The sequence below is a fragment of the Rhinatrema bivittatum genome, chromosome 4 (genome assembly GCF_901001135.1).
Source record: "Rhinatrema bivittatum chromosome 4, aRhiBiv1.1, whole genome shotgun sequence".
Classification (NCBI taxonomy): Eukaryota; Metazoa; Chordata; class Amphibia; order Gymnophiona; family Rhinatrematidae; genus Rhinatrema; species Rhinatrema bivittatum.
The window spans coordinates 150,716,461-150,740,129 of NC_042618.1; the positions used below are offsets into that span (position 1 = coordinate 150,716,461).

General features: G+C 42.2%; 1 protein-coding gene across 3 annotated transcripts in view; it reads right to left on the bottom strand.

Moving 5' to 3' along the window:
- Positions 1 to 1,344: 1,344 nt before the first annotated feature.
- Positions 1,345 to 23,669, bottom strand: part of SLC25A21 (solute carrier family 25 member 21) — an 847,107-nt gene continuing 824,782 nt past the window's right edge. For all 3 annotated transcript variants that reach the window (XM_029598981.1, XM_029598980.1, XM_029598982.1), the window contains 2 exons: positions 5,575 to 5,627; positions 1,345 to 1,665 (listed from right to left, as the gene is read on the bottom strand). In XM_029598981.1, coding sequence (XP_029454841.1) covers positions 1,604 to 1,665; positions 5,575 to 5,627 — 115 coding nt within the window. In that variant the 3' untranslated portion in view covers positions 1,345 to 1,603. The remainder of the gene's footprint in view (positions 1,666 to 5,574; positions 5,628 to 23,669) is intronic.

A 23,669-nucleotide genomic window follows, 5' to 3' on the forward strand; every position in this document is an offset into this window, starting at 1 on the left:
CAACCATACACCTGGAATTTTCACTACACCTCTAGAGATGTAGGCTAAACTTTTTTTCTTGATGTGCGCATAAGCTTTCATTTTAATGTGCATCCTTTACTGAAGAATTCACTAAACTGAGGTTATCACCTATCACAATTTTAGGGCAGATTTTAAAAACATACACGTGCGCCTCCATGGACGCGCAATTTTATAACATGCATGCGCCAGCGCAAACATGTTATAAAATCCGGGCCGGCGTGCGTGGGGGAGGGGGGGGGGATAGATTTTGCCAGTTTACGCGCGGTGATGAGTTTGGGCCTCCCCCAGTTCCCTCCCAGTCTGCTCCAATTAAGGAGCGGACTGGGAGGGAACTTTCCTACCCCTCTCCCTGCCCTCCCTCCTTCTTCCCCTCTCTTCCCCGACCCCCTTTTCAGTGCCTACCTTTTTTTATTTTCTGTATTTCAGAACTAATGCCAGCTCCTGAGCTGGCATAAGTTGGGCGCGCCGGCACAGCAGCAAATGGCCGCTGTACCAGCCGCCTCCAGCTCCACCTCTCCCCGCCCCTTTTCTTGGGCCTGGCACTTCTGTGCGTAATAGGAGTTACACGCTTGGATGGACCCCTCTGAAGAGGCACGCAAGGCCCGGCCACAGGCGTAACCCCCGTTTTCCCCACGTACAGGGGATTTAAAATTTAGCTGTCAGTGAATAGCATGTTACTTGTGCTATAAAAGCGCTTCAGCACACATTTTTAGTATGGTTTTGTAAATAGATCACTTAGGGTCATACTGAGGAAGGACTTTCCCTATTCTGTGCCCTTGGAAAGAATGTTCATTGAATAAGGCCTATTATAGCATAGGGAGGGCAATTTTCAAATGTATTTACCCCGGTAAAAATGGCCTTCCTGAATATTACCCTCCTCATATGCATCCAAAAGTACATGTGGATTATACACCATACATACTTTTATCCACATTAAAGAGAGCTCTCCCCTTGTTTGTGTTTAGGTCAAGGGAAGAAAACAGCATGTGTAGATTTGACTCCCTCTGCATTTCTGCCAGCCGCACAAACAGCAGTTAGTAAAGCATGCAAATGCTTTTAATCTGTGAACTTTGGACATGTTAATTTTCAAAATGAAACAACATGGGTAGTTTCTCTTTGAAAATTTGCAAAAAGTACACCATTAAAATTGCCCTATGGGGGCTGTTTGAAAATTGCGTGCGACCCCTCCTCCCCCAAGTATGCCCAAACAATACGAAAAGAGCAACAGCAGCATCAACAAACACAGTAACCAATACAAAAAGAGAAACCAAGACTAAATCTGAACCAAGACAATGCTAGGAGAGAGAAACATTACAATGAAAGCAAGCTACAAAGTCCTTTATTGAGCAAGCAAAGTCAGTTATTATCATAAAGAAAACTAAAGTATGTGACACTAAAAAGTACGTTTTTTTTTGTTTTTTTTTTTTAATTCATGATTTAGATGAAAATAGAGTATCAATATTTTGTTAGGGCCATGGAGAATTCTCCTTTATACAACTTTCACTATGAGCTCAGAGATGTGTTATACAGAAGACTCTGCTCCTTTCAGGGCTGGATTCTGCATCTAGTCCTGCTCCTCTGATCACCAGTGCTTCTGAAGCCAGGCATAGGCATATTCATAGACCAACAGCATCACTGCACCACCTGTAATAGAAGAATCCAGATTAATCTCCAGAAAATGATATGAACTTGATTCATCACTCTTCATCAGATCCAGGCTCCACAGTGGCCCTCACAGTTAGATCCTACTTTCAGAACTGACTGTAGTGGAACACTGCTTGATCTCCAGACCTCATGCATCAAGGAAACAAGCAGTAAAGCCTTTGCTCCATTCAGCATGCATTGATACTTCTGTAGTCCAGTGATCTGTAAGACAGGAATTAAATGTATCGCCACAGCAAAATATGCTACAGCCAAAGTTTCTTCAGTAAAACAGGTGTCAAGAATAGCGTGGCCAGTGGAAAGAGGGGCATTTGCGTGGTTTCGGGCCGGGGCATTCCGGGGGCGTGGCCGCGCCCTCCGGAACCGCTCCTGGGTCCGGTCTCGGTGCGCCAGCAGCCCGCTGGCGCGCGTGGATTTACATCTCCCTCCGGGAGGCGTAAATCCATGGATAAAGGTAGGGGGGGGGTTTAGATAAGGCCGGGGGGGTGGGTTAGGTAGAGGAAGGGAGGGGAAGGTGAGGGGAGGGAACGGAGGCAGGCTGCGCGGCTCGGCGCACGCCGGCTGCCCAAAATCGGCAGCCTTGCGCGCGCCGATCCAGGATTTTAGAAGATACGCGCGGCTACGCGCGTATCATAAAATCCAGCATACTTTTGTTTGCGCCTGGTGTGCAAACAAAAGTATGCGAACGCGCTTTTTTTAAAAATCTACCCCAGTGTTTATTGTGTGATATTTGCCCTAGAAAACATGCATGATTAAATGAGCTGCTTTGCATGCATAATTTTTGCAAATACATGCAAAGCAGCTCATTCATATAAAATGTAATGCAAATAAAATAGCATGGCTTGCCTACAATAATGCAGGCCGCATTATTTTCTGAAAAGTTAGTCCAACTCCAGTATTTTTCCTCTCCCCTGGTGTAGTAAATGATTGATTTCCCTTAAATTGTAAACCCTTTAGGGATAGGGAAATACCTATAGTACCTGAATGTAATCCACTTTGAAGTACAGAAAAATGGAATATCAATCAAATAAAGAAAATGAAGCCATTGTGACTTTACCTTTAGTTTCTGTTGTGAATATGTGCTTTAGGTGTTTTAATAGTTAGAAAACAAGAAAATGAATTCCTGCAGACATGTAAATGGATCTTTACTTTCAGGTCTAACCTTAGACCTTCATTATAAGGGCATTTTAAGAGGCTTGAGGAGTAGATAATAAGATATTACTTAGATACTGTGGGGTTTAATACGAATGTATACAGAATTCTGAAGACCAATACACCAGTCTACAAAATAGACCTTAACTGTACTACGTGCTAGTTACACACTCTGGAATTCTGGCGGTCACATCTACAAAAGGTCAAAGGCAGAGACCATTCAGAGTAGGACCACTGAAATGGTTCATGGCCTATATTAAAAGCCATGCATAGACATCAGAGCAAAAGATATACAGTCTAGATGGAAGAAAAAGGAGAAGGTAAGAAATGATACGACCATTTAAATATAAAGCAGGCTTTAATAAGGAACCAGGATAGCATTTTGCAAAGAATTAAAAAATGTAAAGGGCAAAGGGTCATTATGTGAAGCTGAAGGGAGGGAGGCTCAAACGGAATGTGAGTAAATACTTTTCAATGTGACCAGGAACCTAGATGGGCCTAGATGGACATCCGGAACAAATTTACAGTAAAGTTGGTAGGCGCCAAACAGTGACAGAATTTAAGCATGAACAGGACAGACACAAAGGGATTTAGTGGCAGGGAGAGGAAGAAGACCACAGATGAAGTAAGAACTGTGACAGCTCAGTGGGCAGGTAGATTGGGTAGACCAAGTGGTCCTTATCTGCCAACATCTGCTGTGTTTCTCATCTCCAACTGAATATAGTGAATTCTGTTTCTAAAGCTGAATGCAATTTGTAAGATTTGATATAAAGGTTTTCCTGAGAATTATTCTCTCAGTTGAATGTTAATATTACTGTATACAGTGGTGCACAACTTTGGTCTTGAAGGACCACCAACAAGTCAGATTTTCCAGATAAACAAGCTATGAAAATTAACTTGTCTCTCATACCAAATTAATACAAATATTCCTGATTAATATTCACTGTGGATATCCTGAAAATCCAGTCTGTTAGTGGACCTTGAGGACCAGGATTGAGCAGGTCTGCTGTATATGTTGCCAATTTCTCAGTTTGTGTCAAGGACTCGTTAATAGTGATATGTGAAACTTTTTCCAAACAGGTTCCTCAGTTCAAATATAGAGACCTCTTGGGATCTCCACTAAATGTTTCTAGTTTGGGATGCAGGTTAGGAGACAGGAGGGGAGCATACAATTCTTAATAGCACCTCCCGTGAGGATGTTGGAATTGGTAGCTCCTGTCTGCATAAATGCAGGCAGGGATAGAGGGTAGTGGGTCAGATTTTAGTTAGTTTTCTGAGGAGTAGGATCTGTTCCATATTTTTGTTGGCCCCCTGATCCGATGGTTAGGTCCCATGGCTTCTAAGCATAAGAGAAGAGGATGAGGAGGCATATCCCTTTTCTGTGCTCCAGCTGACTTGAAGAGTCTGCCTCAAACTGATATGAGAGTTACCATCTTTAAAGATCTGATTTTTTGGAGCTGTCTTTTGCAAATCCCTACTCCTGGCTCTGGGAGGGATGAGGGCTGCCCAGGGAAAGGTCAGTGTAGAGAAGAGCTGCTGCTCCCATCTCACAACATGTGGAGGGACAGTAGTGACTCACCACAGGAGAGCCTTGATTTTTCGTATTGGAGAAGATTTTGTTTTTTTATCCCTTTGGTTACGGAAGGAAATTTGCCACCCTTTCCTGCCAGCAGCGGGGAGGGAGAAGGTTTTGTTTCCCTGCTGTGCTGTGGTTCTTGGAATTTCTTTATGAAGATCTCATTGGACTTGCAGGAGGAAGTGAAAAGGAAGCATTGAGACTCCCTTCGGAGTCTTTTGCCTGGGAGTGGGAGGGATGTGGAGAGTGGATGTTGCACTAGTATCTGTGACCTCAGGCAATTTTTTTCTGCCTTGGAATGGGAGACCCGTGATGGATAGGAACCTATTTTCCTACTAGGATCCCTCACTACCTCACCTGGGAGGGAGGGTCACCCTGGTGAGGGAAATGTACATAGAATCAGAAAGGGAGTAGGTTAAAGCTATTCTTGGGATGTAACTATAAGGAAATGTGCTTGGTGCCAAATTATAACCATTGAAGATTTGCTATAGTAAAGTTTGCTTTTGGAACACCCCACTCAAATATGAGACATGGTTATTGGAACAAAGATAGTGAACTCCCCCAAGAGACTGTGAGTACATCCAGAGAATAGGTTTCCCGCCCCCCCCCCCCCCCCCCCTCTTGGGCCCTGGAGGTCAATCCTTCCCTCTATCAGAGAATCCATGCCTCAGCACCGATAGACTTGGAGACTGTGTGCAGGGACTTACCCCCACACAGAGTGTGACCCCTGCCTTCTAAGGTACAAACAGAAGAAAGGCAAAACCAAAAATGTGGGAAAATGTCAGTTTTTAAAAAAATTCTTTGTCTTGTCCTTTTTTGGAAGTGAATCTGAAATTTGCTTTGGGTTGTCAGATTAACTCTCAGATTTAATACTAGATTTCCATTGAATTTCACCCCAGTTCACCAGGGAAATTTAACAGAATTTCCCAGTGGATCTGGGGAAAATTCTATATTTCTGTCAAACTCAAACCAAGCTGAAATTCTTTATTTCTTTAAAGAACTATTCTAGCTTACTCTAAATTCAGTGCTCTTTTAAAGTAGTTATGTTACAGGGATACTTAACCTTTTCACTAAACTTATTTCATCCCTTACACAAAGTCATGTCTGTTGCACACAAGTAGGAAAAATTGAAAGGGATAAAGTGAAAAAAAATATTATATTACCAGGACCAAGTCTCATAATTTTAGGGACCAAGCCTTTGTACAATGCCAAAAAGCTGTAAAAGAAAGAAAAATAATATTATTATTAACTTCTAGTTATTATTCTAATTAATAATCAGGCACTATCATAACAGCATAAGAAATGTCATACTGATCATACCATTGGCTCAGCCTAGCATCCTGTACTGACAATGGCTAATCCAGTTAGCTAGGAAATAGTATCCAACAGATCCTAATCGGAAGATCCTTTCCCTATTGTTTACTCTCAGCACTAATAGTGCATTCCATAAGCCTACCTGGCTTATGAGAGCTGGCTAGCAAGTAAAGATCCGTCTGCTCAAAAGATTTGGAGGAATGTTGTAAATTGTTACTCTGACAAGACTTTATAAAACTAAGAAAATTTTAATACAAGAAACAGATTGTCAGCTAAAAATAATTCATGAGAACGTACTTAGAGAGTTTTTGTCATCTGAACACATTATAACATGCCTAATTGTGTAACCTTTTTGTTTTCTACTTTCATACAAAGGTGATGGGTTATGTGCTAATTTAACTTTGTCAGGGTTGGGTTGGTTAGGCTCTGTTTTGAGTGAAGAATCCAGGTCTCAATTATTTGGGAAGTCCTGAGGTAAAGACTTTGGAATGTTTGGGAGCATTTCATTATCTGAGCTTAAGTCCAGTCTTTCATGGATGAGGCCTTGACCCTTGTCCATTTGTAATGATGAGAGATATTCAAGAAGAGATCTTACAGAATCTGTTGGAAATATGTAATCACTAACATGAGGATGGCTCCTCAACTTTTTGACTTGAGGAATCCTTAATCACTCCCATTTTGGAAAAATTCTGGTCTTGATCTAGCAGAATGTATAAATTATTGCTCAATGGCCAATATTCCATTTTTGGCCAAAATTATTGAAAAACTGGTAACTGTTCAAATCAGTTTTAGAGGATAGTGAAGGTCTCTATCTGACTTTCAAGCTGATTTTATAAGGGTCTCTGCACCATGACTATTTTGGTCTCATTGCAAGATGATTTCTTACATTTAGTAGATCAAGGCCAACAAGTGATGCTAGCAGTGTTAGATCTCTCATCTGCTTCTGATTTGCTCCACCATGCACTCTTGCTGGAGGGGTGTAAACTCTTGGATCTATTGGATATGTATGATAATGCTTTCCAGTGGGTGAGTTCCTTTTTGACATAGACTGTACAGCATAAAAGCTAGGAATATCATTTTAGCCACTATGAATTTTGGTTTCTGGGGTCCCCTACGGATCATGCCTATCTCCTATTTTACTTAACATCTTCCTTATCTAATGGGTTTTTTAATTTAGTCATTGGTTTTACAGGGTTATATTTATGCTGATTATGCTCAGTTCAAGATCTTGTGTCTGATTTTTCAGACAATGAGAAATAATGACCCAGCATATTTGAGAAATATTGGAATGTATATTCCCACCCGCTATCTATGCTCCAACTGGAGGGCTTTTTTGCTGGTGCCAACAACTCAATTGGCTGAATCTGCTGTATGGTTCAATCCTTTCCTATAATGGCTCCTTCTCTTTTGAAAATTTCTGGAAGTTCTCGAACAGGAATTTTCATATCTGTCCTTTAGAAAACATCTTAAAACATTTCTTTTCCCTGGCATCTGAAAATATTCCCTAGGATGTTCTCAGCTGAAGATGGATTATGAATATTGTTTTTTAGCTAAGGCCTTGTATCTGCATCTATTTTAGAATTCTGTGTTCTAATTTAAATTTTTAGACCTATTGTTTTACTGTATGCCACTTTGTTATAGTTTTTGATGTTGTACTCTGCTTTGAGTGACCTTCTGAAGGTCAGGGAGGTAGTTTATAAATTTCATTTAAAAAATAGTTTATTTATTTACAATCATTTCTAGATCACATACTCCCATGGTTGTAGTGGTTTACAAAACCTACTATATTCATACATAATTAACATAGTAACATAGTAATGGCAGCAGAAAAGGACTGAATGGTTCATCCAGTCTGCCCAGATAGCTTCTTTTGGTAGTACCTGCTGCACCATACAGGTTACCCCCATGTTTCTCTTAAGGGTAGCAAGTAGCAACTGCCGCTCTGTGCAGTTATCCCCAAGCCTTATGATAACCTATAAAAATTTATTGCTAGCATCACTTTTACTAGGTGATGAGCCTTTTTGAAAATTTAGACAGTGTTGCTTGATGTGCTACACTTATGGATTTGGCTGTAGAAGCAGTCTATGCTTTTTCCCTTATGTCTGCGTCTCATTACCTCAGACCGCAAAAGTCAGGGCCTGTGTTAGTTGTCATCTGAATCCAATTCCTCTTCCCTCCCCAGCCCCCACAATCAAAGAGGGGAGTGATGTTGCAGTTGTGTCAAAAGCATCAATGCTTATTGGTGAAGAGTAATAATCCCATGCCTTCTGTTAAGGGTAGTAACTGCTGCTCTGTGCAGGTTACCCCATGCTTAGTTCCCCAGACCATAAAAGTCAGGGCCCTCATTGATTGTTGTCTAAATCCAATTCCCCTTTTTCCCAGCCACTGAAATGGAGAGCAATGATGCAGCTTCATCAAAAGCATCAAGATTTATTGGTTAAGGGTAGTAACTGCCGCACCAGCAAGTAACCCCGTGCACCTTTTTCTTCATTTCCATCCTCTAGCCTTTAGGGATCCATGGTGTTAATCCAATGCCCCTTTAAATTCTTTGACTGTTTTCGTCTTCACCACCTATTCTGGAAGAGCATTCCAGGCATCCACCACCTTCTTCATGAAGAAATATTTCCTGACATTGATTCTGAGTTGTCCCCCCCAAGAGTTTCATTTTGTGACCCCTGGTTCTACTGTTTACTTTCCAAAAGAAAAGGATAAAAGTTCATGCATCATTAAAACCTTTCAGGTACCTAAAGGTCTGTATCATATCTCCCCTGCACCTCCTCTCCTCCAGGGTATACATATTTACCCAGAGATCCCTGTCTTGGTCCATGCACATCAGTCTCACCCCCCCCCCCCCCCCCCCATCACATACAGACTTTTTGGATTACTGTACCACAGATGCGTGACTGCACTTCTTGGCATTGAATCCCAGCTGTCAAGTCTTTGACTACTCTTCAAGCTTTCTTAAATCCCTTTTGATTCTCTCTACTTCTTCAAGCATGTCCACTCCTTTTCAGATCTTAGTATCATTCATAATTATTAACAAAATAAAACTAACATAAACAGAAACAATCAGCAACTGTGCTTCCATGGACCTGTTTTATAGAAACTTCTCTAAACCTTTTTAACACATCCTCCAGCAACAAATTCTACAGCTTAATTGTGCTTTCTTAAATTTGTTTCAACCTACAACCAATATTTAGTTTCATGGAGTGTCCTCTGGTCCTAGTAATATCTAAAAAGTTGAAACATTCTCTATATACTTGTTCCACCCTACTCATGATTTCATAAGCCTCTATCATATTCCGTCTCAGTCATCTCTTCTTCAAGCTAAAGAACCCTAACCCGTTTAGCTGCTCTTTATAAAGGATCCGTTCCATCCTCTTTATCAGTTTTGCTGCCCTTTGCTGCATCTTCTCTCTCTCATTTCTTAGACTACCCAAATTTGTGCTACCAAAGTGTTATCAGATTGGTGCCTTATAGAGGGCCCGATGTAGTATAGTGAGTGCGACTGTGCACATATGTTAGTGCCCGATTGTGCTTCAACATACAATCAAAACTTCATCAACCAATCCCAAGAACCTCAGGCATTGTGTATACACACTGGGGGGGGGGGGGATTTTCAATAGGCTGCCTGGTTGAGAAGAACGCAAGCGCTTTTAACAGGCAAAGAAACTACTTGGATAATGTTGCAAAACTTACCTAGCGTAAAGTAAAAGTGCTAAAATTTCCCGAATATTTTGCATTTGCTCTTTGTGTGGTATGCTGAGCAGGGGTTAATCAGCACAGGTATATTTACAAATGCAAATGTATGCATGTTGATTACTTCCCTAACCTAACCCCCCCCCCCCCCCCCCCCCAGGAATGCCTTTATCAACCCAGCAAAATGTGCATGCATTACGGAAGCCCAGATTGAGGGCAATTTTTAGACAGTCCACTTACCTGGGTAAATCACTAATTATCCAGCTAAATGGCTTTGAAAACTGCTCTCCCTCATTTGGGAAATCAATTTCTTGACAATGGCAGAGATGTCTAGTTCCCCTCCCCTCCCCCCACCACACACATGCACCATGCACACGCGCACACTCACACGCATGCATGCACACACACTAACACACACCACCCCCATCAACCCAGAAGACAGTGTTGATCACCACCTACTCACTTGGCTTTCAGGACTCGTCAGAGCTAATATTCAGCCACTGAGTGGCTCAGTTAGCCAGATAAAGCTAACTCCACTCATCCCTGGAACATCTCCTGCCCGCCCCAGAACGACTCTGACTTATCCGGCTAAATTCTAGCCGGGTAAGTAGTTACCCAACTAGAATTTAGCAGGATAAGCACTGAATATACCCAGGTAAGCTATTTAGATGGATAACTTTTCTGTTATCCATCTAAATGGCTTTTGATGTTGATATCCTGTCTTGGTTCTCTTCTTCCCTGTCCCATCACACTTTCAATATATACTCCTCCATTGCTATCCCAATTTCAATCGGTGTGCCTCAGAGCTATATCTTGACATTTTCTTTTCTCTATACTTGTTCCCTCTGTGCTCTGAACTCTTCTCATGGCTCTCAGTAACATCTTCATGCTCATGAATCTCAAAGCTAGCTCTGTACATCAGAAATTTCATCAGGAACACAGTCCCGAATCTCAGCCTGCTTGTCATAGCCAAGACAGAATGTCTTATCTTCCCTCCAAACCCACCTCCCTCTTTAATTCTGTGGATAACACAAGGGCTGGTTCAAGTATACTAGGCACCCTAGGTGAACCTTATAGCTGTTTTTTAATTTTTTAAAAATGTTTTAGATTTATATTCTGCTTTCCAGCTACTTCAAAGTAGATTACATTTAGGTACTGTAGCTTCACACACCCCCTGGACCTGCCAACCCCATACACAGTTAAAAATTATGAATTTATAATAACATATTTTACATGATAAAGGATATTCAAAGTACAGCCTTCTGAGGTAAAAACAGCACTTACAACACCATGTATACTATATTTATATTTACTGATATTGTGTCAACCAGAAAACCCTGCAAAAAAGACACTTGGAACCCTTATAGTATTAGGCCAATTATAGCATGTGTTTGGTATGGGCTTGGCACTCAAAGCCATGAATAAACTGAATTACATTACAATATAGTCAATCTCCCATACCAAACTGGCACTAACCACCAGCACTCAAACAGCAATAACCTACCTATGAAAAGCCAACATGCAAATATTATATCAGGTTCTAAAATACCAATAAACCTCAAATTAGGAAAACAGATAAAGCCAAGCTGCTATAGTTCCCTAGACGCACACTAGCGGAATACCTCACCATGGTCACTTCAGAACACAGGTGGATCCTCACTAAATATAGAAGAGACATTAAAGTATAAATAGAAAAGTACAGACAAAAACCGAACTGGAAACTGGCTCCAATAACCCTGGGGCCAATGCAATATCCGAGTGCACTCTTAACGAGCAGTTAGACACGGGTAAAATAGGCGCTAATCAATCCCCTAATGCAATAAGGGGATTAGCGCCTATTTAATGCGCATCTAACGCAGAGTGAATGAGATAGTGCTCATCACATGCAAATGCATGTGAATGAGCCTATTACTCATTCACTCCCAATGCAAAAAGATAAATGTGCGTCTCAGACACACATTTATCGCTCAGATATTAATGCCTGCCTGGAGCAGGCATTAATAGCTGAGTGCATTGAAAAGAATACAGAAAAGCAGAAAAAACTGCTTTTCTGTACTTCTTTAAAAAAAAACAAAACAAAAAAAAACCTCTGCCCTTTTGTTTGCCTCAAAACTATGGAACAAGATCCCACCACCCCTTCGCTTTGAGACATCGCACTCTACCTTCAGGAAGAGAGTTAAGGCTTGGCTCTTCAACCAAGTTTTTTTCCTTAAATTCCACTTAAAAACAGGAGACAGGGGAAATGACAACAGAGACTCCCCCCTTTTTCATGCTTATATTTTTTTTTTTGAATTTTTTCTTTATTTTCCACAAAACAACATTGTGATATTGAAATAATCGGATGATACATTGAACTTTTAACATATAATCATATTACAGGCTATTCTATAAGAAATAACAAGTTATTAATGACATTATCCTACTAATAAGAAATTAAAGGGTGGATACAAAACATATATATTATGAGCGAAAGAATCTTAAGTAATAGGAAAAAAGAATATGACGATCAAAGATAGCGCCTACTTTTGCCTACTGTATTATATCATGCAGCTATCTTATGTGAGTCAATAAAGAATCGCAATTGTGAAGGTTCAAAGAAAACATAGTTTGAATTCTGAAATTTCACTAAACATTTACACAGATAACGAATTTAGAGCAAATAGTTAAAGCTTCCATTCTTAATTCAATAAACCTTTTCCTCCTCTCTTGTGTCAGATGAGTAATATCTGGAAATAGCCAGATTTTTTGACCATAACAATTTTCAGATCTTTTTCGAAAGAACATCTTCATTACATTATTTTTTTCTGTAATAAACGCAAAAGTCACAAATAGAACAGCTCTAGTAGTAACTGAGTCTTCCATAGATAATTCTAACAAATCAGAAACATTAATTTGTGCTTGGAGCTCTTCCTTCTCCTGGTCTTGCTGCCTTTTTTGAGGTAGATAATACGCTTTTAAAATTAATGGCAATGCCTCCATTGGTATCTTTAACACTTCCATTAAGTATTTCTTGAACAAATCAAGTGGTATTATTTGAGGTATAACCGGGAAATTAAGAACCCTTACATTTAAAATTCGCATAGAGTTCTCAATATTTTCCAATTTTTTATTAATCACAGTCTCATATTGAATCATATTCAGTTGTTGCTTCTCGATATTCTTGATCTTATTATCCATATCGCTAATTTTTGTCTCTTGCATTTCCATTCTTTTCTCATTCTCAGAGCTTCTTCTATTTGAGTTTGTACAGACTTTTGACAAATTCACAATGGCTGACTCAATTGCCGGCATTGCTTCCCACAATGATTCCATTGTTATTACCCCCAGTTTCACAAGAAAAGGGCTTAATTCCGAAATTGACTCACCCTCTCTTGCTGCGACAGATACAGTGTCCCATAAATTACTCTGTGGCGGTGTCTCGGGGCTATCTCCCAAGCCAGGAGGCACATATCCTCCAAGCTGAGTCATTCCTCTCACCTCTGACAACCTCTGACCTTCTCCTTCCTGGCTTAGTGGTGGACTTCGCGGTGTTGACTCCCGATGCTCACTCGCACGCAGAGGAGGGGACGGAGTCTCCGGCGCGCCAGGACTTAACGAGATCTCCTCTGCCAGGGAGGGGGACGCTTGCTCCGCTCCCCGCTCCATCGCGGCACTCGCATCCGGCTGATTCGGTGTAGCTGCAAAGAAGGCAGGTATAGTAGATTGTCGTTCCGATGGTTCCATGACTGCCTGGCTCTCTCGGAGTTGGGCCTTTCGCTTCGTGTGTGGCATCCAAACTTTAGAAATTAAATTCGAAGGAAAAAGCTCTATTCCAGCAGACCTGCTTTCCTCAGCGTCTCATTCGGTCGCCATCTTGGACTCCGCCCCTTTTTTCATGCTTATATGCCGCTCTTTAACATGCCTTCTTTCTCGTTTTCCTCTGCTCATTGTAAATGGAGATGCAAATGGAAGTGGAATATCACGTTTATATCACTGACAGATTGCCGAGGTATGAAGACTGACGCCGATAAGCTCGGTGTCTGTTTTCATAACTGACCGTCTGCCAGTAATGAAAATGGGCACCGATAAACTCCAGCACTTCACTTAACACAGTTTTTTCTTCACTGTAGATTTCCTTAACCATTACACTCTATCTCCTATCAGTCAACCAGTTTGTAATCCATGCCACTACCTTGGCACTCAGTCCCAAGGTTCTCATTTTATTCCCAAGCCTTCTATGCAGGACTGTATCAAAAGCTTTGCTGAAATCCAATTATATTACATCGAGCGCTCTTCTTCGATCCAATTCTCTAGTCACCCAATCAAAAACATCATTCATATTTGTCTTTCAGGACCTTCCCCTGGTGAATCTATGGTGCCTTGGGTCCAGCAACCCACCAGATTGTAGATAGTTCACTATCCTTTCCTTCAGCAGATTCTCCATTAATTTTCCCACCACCAAGGTGAGGCTAACTGGTCTGTAGTTTCCGGCCTCCTCTCTGCTATCACTCTTGTGAATTGGGACCACCACCACTCTTCTCCAATCCCGCGGTACTACTCCTCTTTCTAGGGATCTATTGAACGGGTACTTCAGCGGACCTGCCAGCACATCTCTGGGTTCTTTCAGTATCATGGGATGTATCTCATCTGGCCTCATGGCCTTGTCCACTTTCAATTTGCCTAGCTCCTCCCATACATTTTCTTCTATAATGATCTATGGTCTATTAACCAACAACAGTCCTTCTCCTGGGTCTTCTTTAGTGAATACCTAACTGAAGTATTTGTTTAATATTTCTGCCATTTCTTTGTCACTCTCTACACATTGCTCCTTGTCACCTTTCAATTTCACTGTACCACTTCTGATCTCCCTTCTTTCACTGATATGTCTGAAAAATGTTTTTTGTCTCCTCACTTTATCTCTTTGGCCATTCTTTCTTCCGCTTGACATTTTGCTTTCCTTATTTCTTTCTTCTCTCCCTCGCTTTTAACAGATATTCTTTCCTCTGCTCCTTTTTTTGGGATCCTTTATACTTCTTGAATGCTATTTTTGCCTTTATTTTTTCAGCCACCTCCTTAGAGAACCAGATCGGTTTCTTTTTCCTCTTACTCTTGTTTACTTTTCTAATATATAAATTTGTTGCCTTTTATAATAGCTCCTTTTAACTTGGCCAACTGTTGTTCCACCTTATCCATTTTCTCCCAGTCTTCCAGGTCTTCCTCCAGGTATGTCCCCAACTTGACAAAGTATGTATATTTGAAATTCAAAACTTGAGTCTTTGTGTGACTTCTCTGTGTCCTATTCGCAAAATCGAACCATACCATCTGATGATCATTGGTGCTCAGGTGAGCCCCTACCCTAACATTAGAGACATTACCACCATTAGTGAGCACCAGATCGAGTATTATACCCTCTCTCATGGATTCCATTACCTTTTTTTGAGCAGAGACATTTGAAGGGCATCCATCTCTTTACTTCTCGTAGATTCCGCAGAAGGGATATTCCAATCCACATCCGGCAGATTAAAATCTCCAACGAGCAACACTTCACCCTTCTTTCCATCTTTTGGATGGCTTCTCTGTCCAGTTCTTCTCTCATACATCTTTTGGATGGCTTCTCTGTCCAGTTCTTCTCTCATACATACACACATGATTTAAACTTGTATAAAAGAATAGGAAATCTATCGGTACAGTGAAGCAGACTTGCCAGCAAGTTGAGACTTTACAGAGTTTTTGTTCTTTGTGATGAAGAACATAAAGAGGTCCATATTTGGCCCCTTGCATAATCTCCCTAATAGTATGATGTGGTGTGTTTTGGGTGGCAGTGTGTTTTGGGGAATGAGGTGTATGTATAAAGGGGTGGGGGGGAGTGGAGAGCCTATGACTGCTTCAGTTAGTGGTGAGCCACCAGTTGTGGTCTTCATAGGCCTTTTTCTGGCCACTGTTTCTCTGAAAGTAGCACGTCTCACTATGACCCATGAAAGGGCTTTTAGTTGTGCTTCCCTACTGATTTGGAATCATCTGCTTTTAGAAATTAATAAATATACAGATACCTAGCTTTTCTAAAATTTACAGAAATCTGGCCTTTCAGGCTGACCTTTAATCAATCAGGTGTAATTTTCTTCAATGTTAACCATTAGGCTGGAGTCTGCTCAAATGTGCAAAGAAAAAAATGACAACATGGAATCTTGCTAACACTGATTATGAGTTATTTCTGCATTTGCCTAATATTTTTTTATTTTTAGGTTGCTGTTAATGAGTTACTTATTTTATTACCTTGCGGGTTTCTGGTGATTCCCTATGTTCACTTCAATCTTGATGGTCAGGGCCCTTTAATTACCTAGGTTATTTTTTTTATTTTATTGTTCTTTTTACTTTGTTATAGATGTACTGTATTATATATTATTACTACTATGTTTGTGTATATACTTGTGTTGAATGTGAAGCGGTTAATAAGCATCATTTGTGGGATCATTTTTGTTGTCCTCACTGGTAGCATTTTTGAATGATCCAGAGATCTAGAAGTCCAATAAATAAAAACATATAAGACTATAGTGGGAACTGCAAATGCTGCAGGTTAGCAGGGGGTGCACTAGATCTACGTGAGATCTCTTCAGGATGTGTTACAAATCGGGACTGAGGTACGTTAGCAGAATTAGGAGGGAGCAAGTGTAGGGGCAGAAGCTGCTTCATATAGAATAGCAAGGGGTGCTGCAGGTTATGATTGGGGGTGCATTGGCAGAACTCATAGCAGTGCAGACTGTGCTGCAGTTTAGGGCTGTCGTACAAGGACAGAAATTATGGCAGCTCAACTCTGAAATAACAGGGTTTACTGCAGTTTAGGTGTATAGCACTTTGACAAAGCAGTATAAGATACCCAATATTTAAAGAACAGGATTGTTGCGATTGAGGACTGAGGTGCATTGGCATGACTAGTAAAGTGCAGAGTGGGGGGTGGGGGGATGCATACTGCAAGTCAGGACTGAGGTGTATGGGCAGAGCTGTCTGAATTCCAGTAATGGACTGGCAAGGAGTTGTTTTGGGTTGAGAATGAGTTGCATAGCACTGGAAAAGCACTGATCGTTATGGGTCAGGAGTGAAGTGATGTGGTATAGAGGGGCTTGTGTAGTGTCTACCCATACCATACCTGACTATTCATAGCCAGAGGTGCTTGTGGAGCCCTTCATTTTCATGTGCACTGAGTTTCACCAAAACTTAAATTAAAAAAAAAGAAAAGTCATCCTGCAACTCTATCCAATCAAAAACATCCCTTTAATCAGTGAGGTGGTTTCTCCTTTCAACAAGCCACGGGCCAGTGAACAACAGATGTGCTGCATGGAGAAAATGATGGGCATAATTAAATATCAAAGCGAAAATTCAGTGCTCAGGGACCAAGTGAAACGTAGGCTGAATTGGAATTTTTTTCTTTGCCATGCTCTCTGTGTCAGAAGAGGAGAAAGAGAACTGTTGAAGAAAGCCATTTCCACCTTCCTTTTTCCTTCTGCATGCATGCTTCAGAAATGGTTCTAGGAAGGAGCTACAGACAATTTTTCTAAAGGCCCCTAAAATCCACTTTGTAAATACAGCTGCAGTTGTACATGGAACACACAGTCTTACAGAAGCAGATATTCAGTGGAACTTAGCCAGATAAGTGTTCCGCTGTATATCTCTAAGTGACTATAGACATACCCAGCTAAATTCAAGTGGATAGCGTTGAATATCAGTGCTCACCAGCTAAAGTTTATCCCCGCCCCTGGAAACATGCTCATGGCCATCTTTTTAACCCAGCTACATTTTTTCAAGTAATGAGTTCCCTGAACAAAATTTAGCCAGGGAGCAGGGCTGGGGAAGGATGGGGCGGCAGTAGAGTTGGCAAAGAGAGGAATATTTAAATTTTGAATTTTTTCTGGGTAACTCGAAAGGTTACCTGGACAGACCCTTTGAATATAGACCTCTTAGTACATATAGTCCATAGTAACATAGGGGTGGATATGAATAAGTTATTCAAAGATCTAGGAGCCTAATGTAAGGAGTTAGGCACCTAGATCTCCCTAAGTGAAAACTAGATGCAGGGATAGTTGCTCTAAATCTAGGTGTTATCCCTGTGCCCAGGGACCAGCATCTCTCCCCCCCCCCCCCCCCCCCCGAAAAATGCAATGCCCTATCTCCCTCCTGCCCAACTAAATATACTTAAAATTCCCCTCCCTAAGTTGTGATGTCTCCTAAACCATGATCCCCTCCTGTGATAGATGATCGGGTGTTCCAGATTTAGGTGACTGGATTTTTAGCTGAAAATTCCCCTAAATCTAGGCAGCCAAAATTTGGCTGCCCAGATGAGGCACTCAGCCTTGGCTGAAAATTGGCCTAATAGTAACCGACTAGATGGTGACACCTCTGCCCTCAAAGAAAGGTTCCTAAATGAAGGCTTGTCCCAGCCTTTACCATAATGGTTCTTCAGCAAATCTTCACAATTTCAGCAACTTTGGCTCCTTGGAGCAGCTCTGGGGGAAGAGAGAAGCCATGTATTTGTTCACTGCTTGTACAGCAACAGCTAGTATTAAGCCTAAACCCAGCATGGGAAATGACTGAGTGGAAAACTTTACCCAGCTCTCCCAATGTATTTCACCAATATCAATACAAGAGAGAAGACAGAGGAAGAAGCCTTGAAATACATCAAGGCTCCTAGTTAAAGCATAGAGGGTAGAGGCTATACAGGACAGAAGAAAAATATGTTACTGCATGTATCCTTTGGAATATTGAGTGATGATAAAAATTGATTTTTAAATGTTTAAAGTCTATCAATAATGTCAGACAGTCCCCAGGTCTCTTGGTCCTTCTGGAAGACTCCTAAACAGTTTGCTTCTCCTTCTGCCTCCCAATTGCAGTTCCAGTTCTTCTGAGTTAGTGGGACCAGAATACTGGTACTGCAGAGAACTTATTGTGCGTTTTTTTTTATTCTTGTTGTTCCTACAACAGACAGGAACATGTCAGAGATGCATATGGCTTACAGTCCTCATGCTGCTCCTGCTCCTCCCCATTTGTTTTCTGATGAAAATGAAAAACAAAAAAGCCCAAACTCAATTCATTCTCCTTAGAAAAACAAAACAAAAAAAAATCTCTGCTATAATTTGGGCTTCTTTTTTTTCCCTTTCATTTTGGAAATTAAAAAAGCCTCCAGCCTCACTGACATTTAAAAACTGAAATACTTCCCCCACTGGCATTCTCCTATACCCCTCCACACTCCTCCCGGATGCCACCTTTATTTATTTAAATTCTTTTAATATACCGATGCTCAAGACCAAGTCTTATCGTACCGGTTTCCAATAAAACTAGGGGGAAAAAACCAATTAACAACAATATAGAAGGCAAAAAGTTACAAAAAACAGGGAGCATAAACATGGGCGTTAGAAGAGAAGAAGAAGATCAGACGAGTACAATTGGAGAGCCATGTAACAAAATAGTCAGCGAACAATTGATTACATATAGAGTATCTGAATTTTTGACGGGTAGAATTGTCCTAACCAGTTTCTAGCATAAAATTCTGTGGGTGACTGATCAGAGGAGGTAAACAGGGGGGGGGGGGGGGGGGCAGGGAATGGGTGGGAAGGTAAAAAGGGGGGAGGTGAGAGGGTCGGTACTGGTTGGTCGAATGTTCCTGCCCTATTTGTGGGGTTCGAGTAGTCGAAATGGGGAAAGAGCAATCCTCATTCACTCCTGACCAACGCCTGCTCTAGAGCAAATGGCTCCCAGAGTAAAAATTGTCGATGGCACCCCCCCCCCTTCCTTCCTACATTTTCTCCCTATTCTCCCTTTATTCTCTCCTCTCTCTTCCTCCTGCCAGACACTGTTTTTATCTCATCCCCGCTCCCTCTAGGCATTCTCTCCCCCTTCTCCACCTCATCCACCTCCATCCAGGCATTCTCTCCCCTTATCCCTTCCTACATCCATTCCCCATCTCTCTCTCTCCCTCCCTCCCAGCATGCTATTTTCTCCAGATATTCTCTCCCCCTCCCTCCTCCAGACATTCTATCCTCCTTATCCTCACCCTACATCTATTCTTTCCTTCTTCTTCCTCCATCCATCCATTCTCTCTCCTCTCCCCTTCCCTTCAGGCATTTCCTCCCTCCTCCTGACATTCCCTCCTCTTTCTTCCCTTTCCCTCCAGGCATTCTCCCTTTCTTCCCAGCAGGCATTCTATTCCCACCCTCCTTCCTTCCCTCCAGATACTGTTTTCCTCTCCCCCCACTTCCCCTCCCTCCAGGCTTCCCTTTCTCCCTCTTCCCTCTAGGCATTCTCTCAATGTACATAGTATACAAATTTTGGAATCACTTTAGTTAGTCTTACTGTTTGCTTCACTTCTTCCCCTACATCTGTCTCTGACATTAATCTTTTCTTTCATCATTTCTCTGCTTCTTTATTCACTCATAGCTAGATTTCATACCATTCTTCTCCCCTCCAGTTTTCTGCCCTAGCTATTCATCTTCCTAACTCTCCTTTCCATTGACTCCCTCAACCCTCCAGCTCCCTCTCACCAGTTTCCATATATCTGACTGTTGATCTTATTCATCAACTGCTGCATTATTTTTTACTTTTTCCTTAACCACTTTCCCCAAGTTGGCACGGCCCTCCAATACCCATCTCTTTATCTTACTCTCCTTGCCATGTCTCCATATAATTTATTGTTTTGTGCCCTCCCTCCCCTTTCCCAATACTACCACTCTATCTCTTATCCCATTGTCTTTCCCAGTCCTTGCAATCTATATATTTTCATCTCATCTCTCACCTACCTACCAGCTTTCTGTCTCTAAATTTCACCCTTCCTTTCTAGTCCTTCTTCCCCTCTCTCTCACTTCCTTCACATTTCTCCATTTTCACTCCTTTCACAGTCTCCCATTTCCCTCTCTGTCTTTCAGCCACTCCCTAGTCCTCCCATCCCCATCCCTCATCTACCTTTTACTGTCTCTCATCCCCTCACCAGCTCAAGTTCTTTTTCTGTCACTCACCTTCACCTCTGGCTGCAGTTCCTTTCTTCTGCCATCTTTGGTCCTTTCTCTGTCTTCTCTCATCCCTAACCCCCTGTCCAGCTCCCTCTATTCCCCATGCTTCTCTCTCTCTCTTCCTTTCTTCTCAGATTTTGTCTGCTCACCCCTAATCCCCAATGCACTCTCTCTTCTCTCCACTCAAATGTGTTCCTCTCTGTTCTACCAGTTCCTCTCTCTCTCTCCCCATCCTGGATATTCTCTCTAACTTCATGTCCCCATTCTGTGTCCTTTCTCACTCTCTCTGTCCCCCTTCCCACCTCATGTAGGGTCTTTCTCCCTGTCCTCCCATCACCCCTCCAGAAATGTCTCCCTCGCTTTATCTCCCTACACCACCCCATGTAGATATCCCTGTCCCCCCCCCCCCCCCCATCACCCTAGGTACAGTCTCTTCCTGCCATCCCCATCCCAGATACAGTCTCTGCCCCCCACCCCATTTACCTCATATGATGTAGGTTACCTGATCCATGCCACTGATTCCCAGTACTTTCAGTCTCTGCCCCTAACACACACACCTCCAACAGCTCTGTTCCCACTCTTCTTTTTCTCTCCACGTGTCTGGCAGGAATGAAACTTAATAGCCCATCAGTTTCTGCCCAATGGGGACAGTTTCTTGGTTTGAGACTCAAGACTTCATAATGAAATCTCATTACTCATACTGCAAGTCTGGCCCAGTATGGCAGAGGAAGCTGACATTAAGTGCTATTCCTTCTTCCAGCTGCATGCACGGTAGGGGTGGAATGAAGGAATACCTGACCCATCAGGCTTTTGGGAAGTTTAGCCTCCTCAAGTCTTATCTTAAACTGGGTGCCTATGGTCACTGCTGCTGCCCAACCTACTGGCTGAGCAGCTAAACAGTTGCTATTGGCAGTACCAGAGGTGCCCCTTGCTATCTGGGAGCTTACACTTCCAACATTACTTTCCTAGCAAAATTAGAAGCTGTAGGTATTGCAGTACTAGCGTACCATGATCCCAGGACCAAACTGGCCTTCACCAAGGTACCGGTCAGGTGGGAGAGTTACAAAAGGGGTGTGGTTGTGGGTGAGAAGGAAGGGAAAGGAGAGGCTCACAGAATTTATATTTTGCAGAAGTGAGGAGGGGCAGGGGAGGGGGAGGCTGGAACTGGCCCGACATTTTCATTCTTACAATTCTATTGGAGGGTTTTGGTGGAGGTGGGGGGGAGGGATGGGAAGACTCAGACCTGCTGGTTAGATTGTGCCCATTTCAGCTGAAGGTTGGGGAATCAGGCTGGAGGCTCACACATGACTATTTTTTTTTACCCTCTGACCCTTAACTGGCTATATTCTTTTGAATATACCTGGTTAAAATGAAAGTTATCGGGCAATAGGAAGCAGGCCCAAAGTTATCCGCTCCTCGGAATACCTCTATTTTATCCAGCTAGATAATGATTTATCTGGTTAAAATCTAGCTGGATAAGTGACTCAGTATTCAAAACATTGCCATTTAGCCATGAACGGTCTTTGGTAAAATGGTGGACTATAAGTATTGTAATAAATAAAACATAAATAAGTTATTTGGATAAATAGCTTTGAATATGCACCCCACTGTTTAGAAAGGAAGCATGTGTAGTGGAGATCATGAGTACTGCACATTTCTATTATTTCCTTTGGCTGCTACTCATGTAGCCACAAAACTAGAAAGAGATTGATTGAGGTAGAGAAAGCCAGAGAGGGGATGATTGTTGGGGGCAGGAGATAGAGTAAGCCAGAGAGAGGGTTTGTGAAAGGAAAACCAGAGAGAGATGATGGGGGGGGTGATCGGCAGAGGGAAGGAAAGCAGACAGGATATGGTGAAGGAAAAAGGCAGAGAAGGGATGATTATGGAATGAGGATTAAGCTAGAGGGGGGATGATTGTGGAGAGAAAAGAAATCCAAAGCAGGAATGAAGGTAGAGGAAGACAAAAGCCAGAAAGTAGGGATGTGCATTCATTTTAAACATATGGCACCTCTGTACCGAAAAAGACCATATTTCGTTATTTCTGACTGGCATAAACCAAAATGGCCTTACATGAAAATACCTGAAACTTTAAAATGAAGTCAGGGCCACCTGCACCATTTTTAAATCTCCAGGAAGCAGATCCCACGGAATGGGGTAAGTGGAGGCTGCGGTCCCTAGACCCAAGAAATGTTTCTGGAGGGCAGGAGAGGCCTGGGGAGTCCTGGCTGAGCCTGGCTCAGCCTAGCAGGGTAGGCCCAGGCTCCACAAATTTCTTTCAGGGCCAGGAGGGGGATCAGAGGGACCCAGGGATATCCCGGCTAGGCATGGCTCAGCCCAGCAAGGTAAGCCCAGACCATGTTGAGGTCTTAGGAGGCAGGAATGGAGGGCCTTGGAAAAGTCTGGCTTGTTTTGTTTTTTTGGGGGGCTTAATGGTTTTTGTAGACTGGGAAACAAACCAAACCAAACAAAAACATTAAACAAACTTAAAAAAAATGAAGAAAATCCTGAAATGAAAAATGAACCAAAACAAAAATGTTTGTGCTCCACATCCCTACTAGAAAGGGTGATACTGGGGACTGAACAAAGACAGCTAGGCAGGGGAAGGTTGAGGGTGGGGTGACAGCCAGAGAGGAGGTAATTGATGGGAGAAAGAGGTACAGTGAGGAAAGAGCCAGAGAGGAGGTGGAGGGGGAGATTGATAAGAATAGAGCGAAAAGGGAAAAATAGAAACATGATGGCAGAAAAAGACTGCATGGCCCATCCAGTCTGCCCATCTGACCAATTCATTTAGCATTATAATTCTCTTTACTTCCTTAGAGATCCCCTGTATTTATCCCATGCTATCTTGAATTCAGATACTGTTTTTGTCTCCAGCATTTTCACTGGGAGGCTGTTCCACCCTCTCTGTAAAGAAATCTTTCTTAAGATTACTCCTGAGCCTACTCCCTTTCAACCTCATCTCATGACCCCTAGTTCTAGAGCCTCCTTTCCATTGAAAAAGATTCATCTTTTGTGCATGGAAAACTTTGAGATATTTGAATCTCTATCATATCTCCCCATCTTGCCTTTCCTCTAGAGTATACATGTTTAAATCTTTAAGTCTATCTCCACATGCTTTAGAAAAACCACCGACCCTCTGGACTGATTCCATCCTGTTTATATCCTTTTGAAGTTGCGGTCTCTAGAATTGTACTCTGTATTCCAAGTGAGGTCTCACCAGGGATCTATACAGGGGCAATATCACCTCCCGTTTTCTGCTGACCATTCCTCTC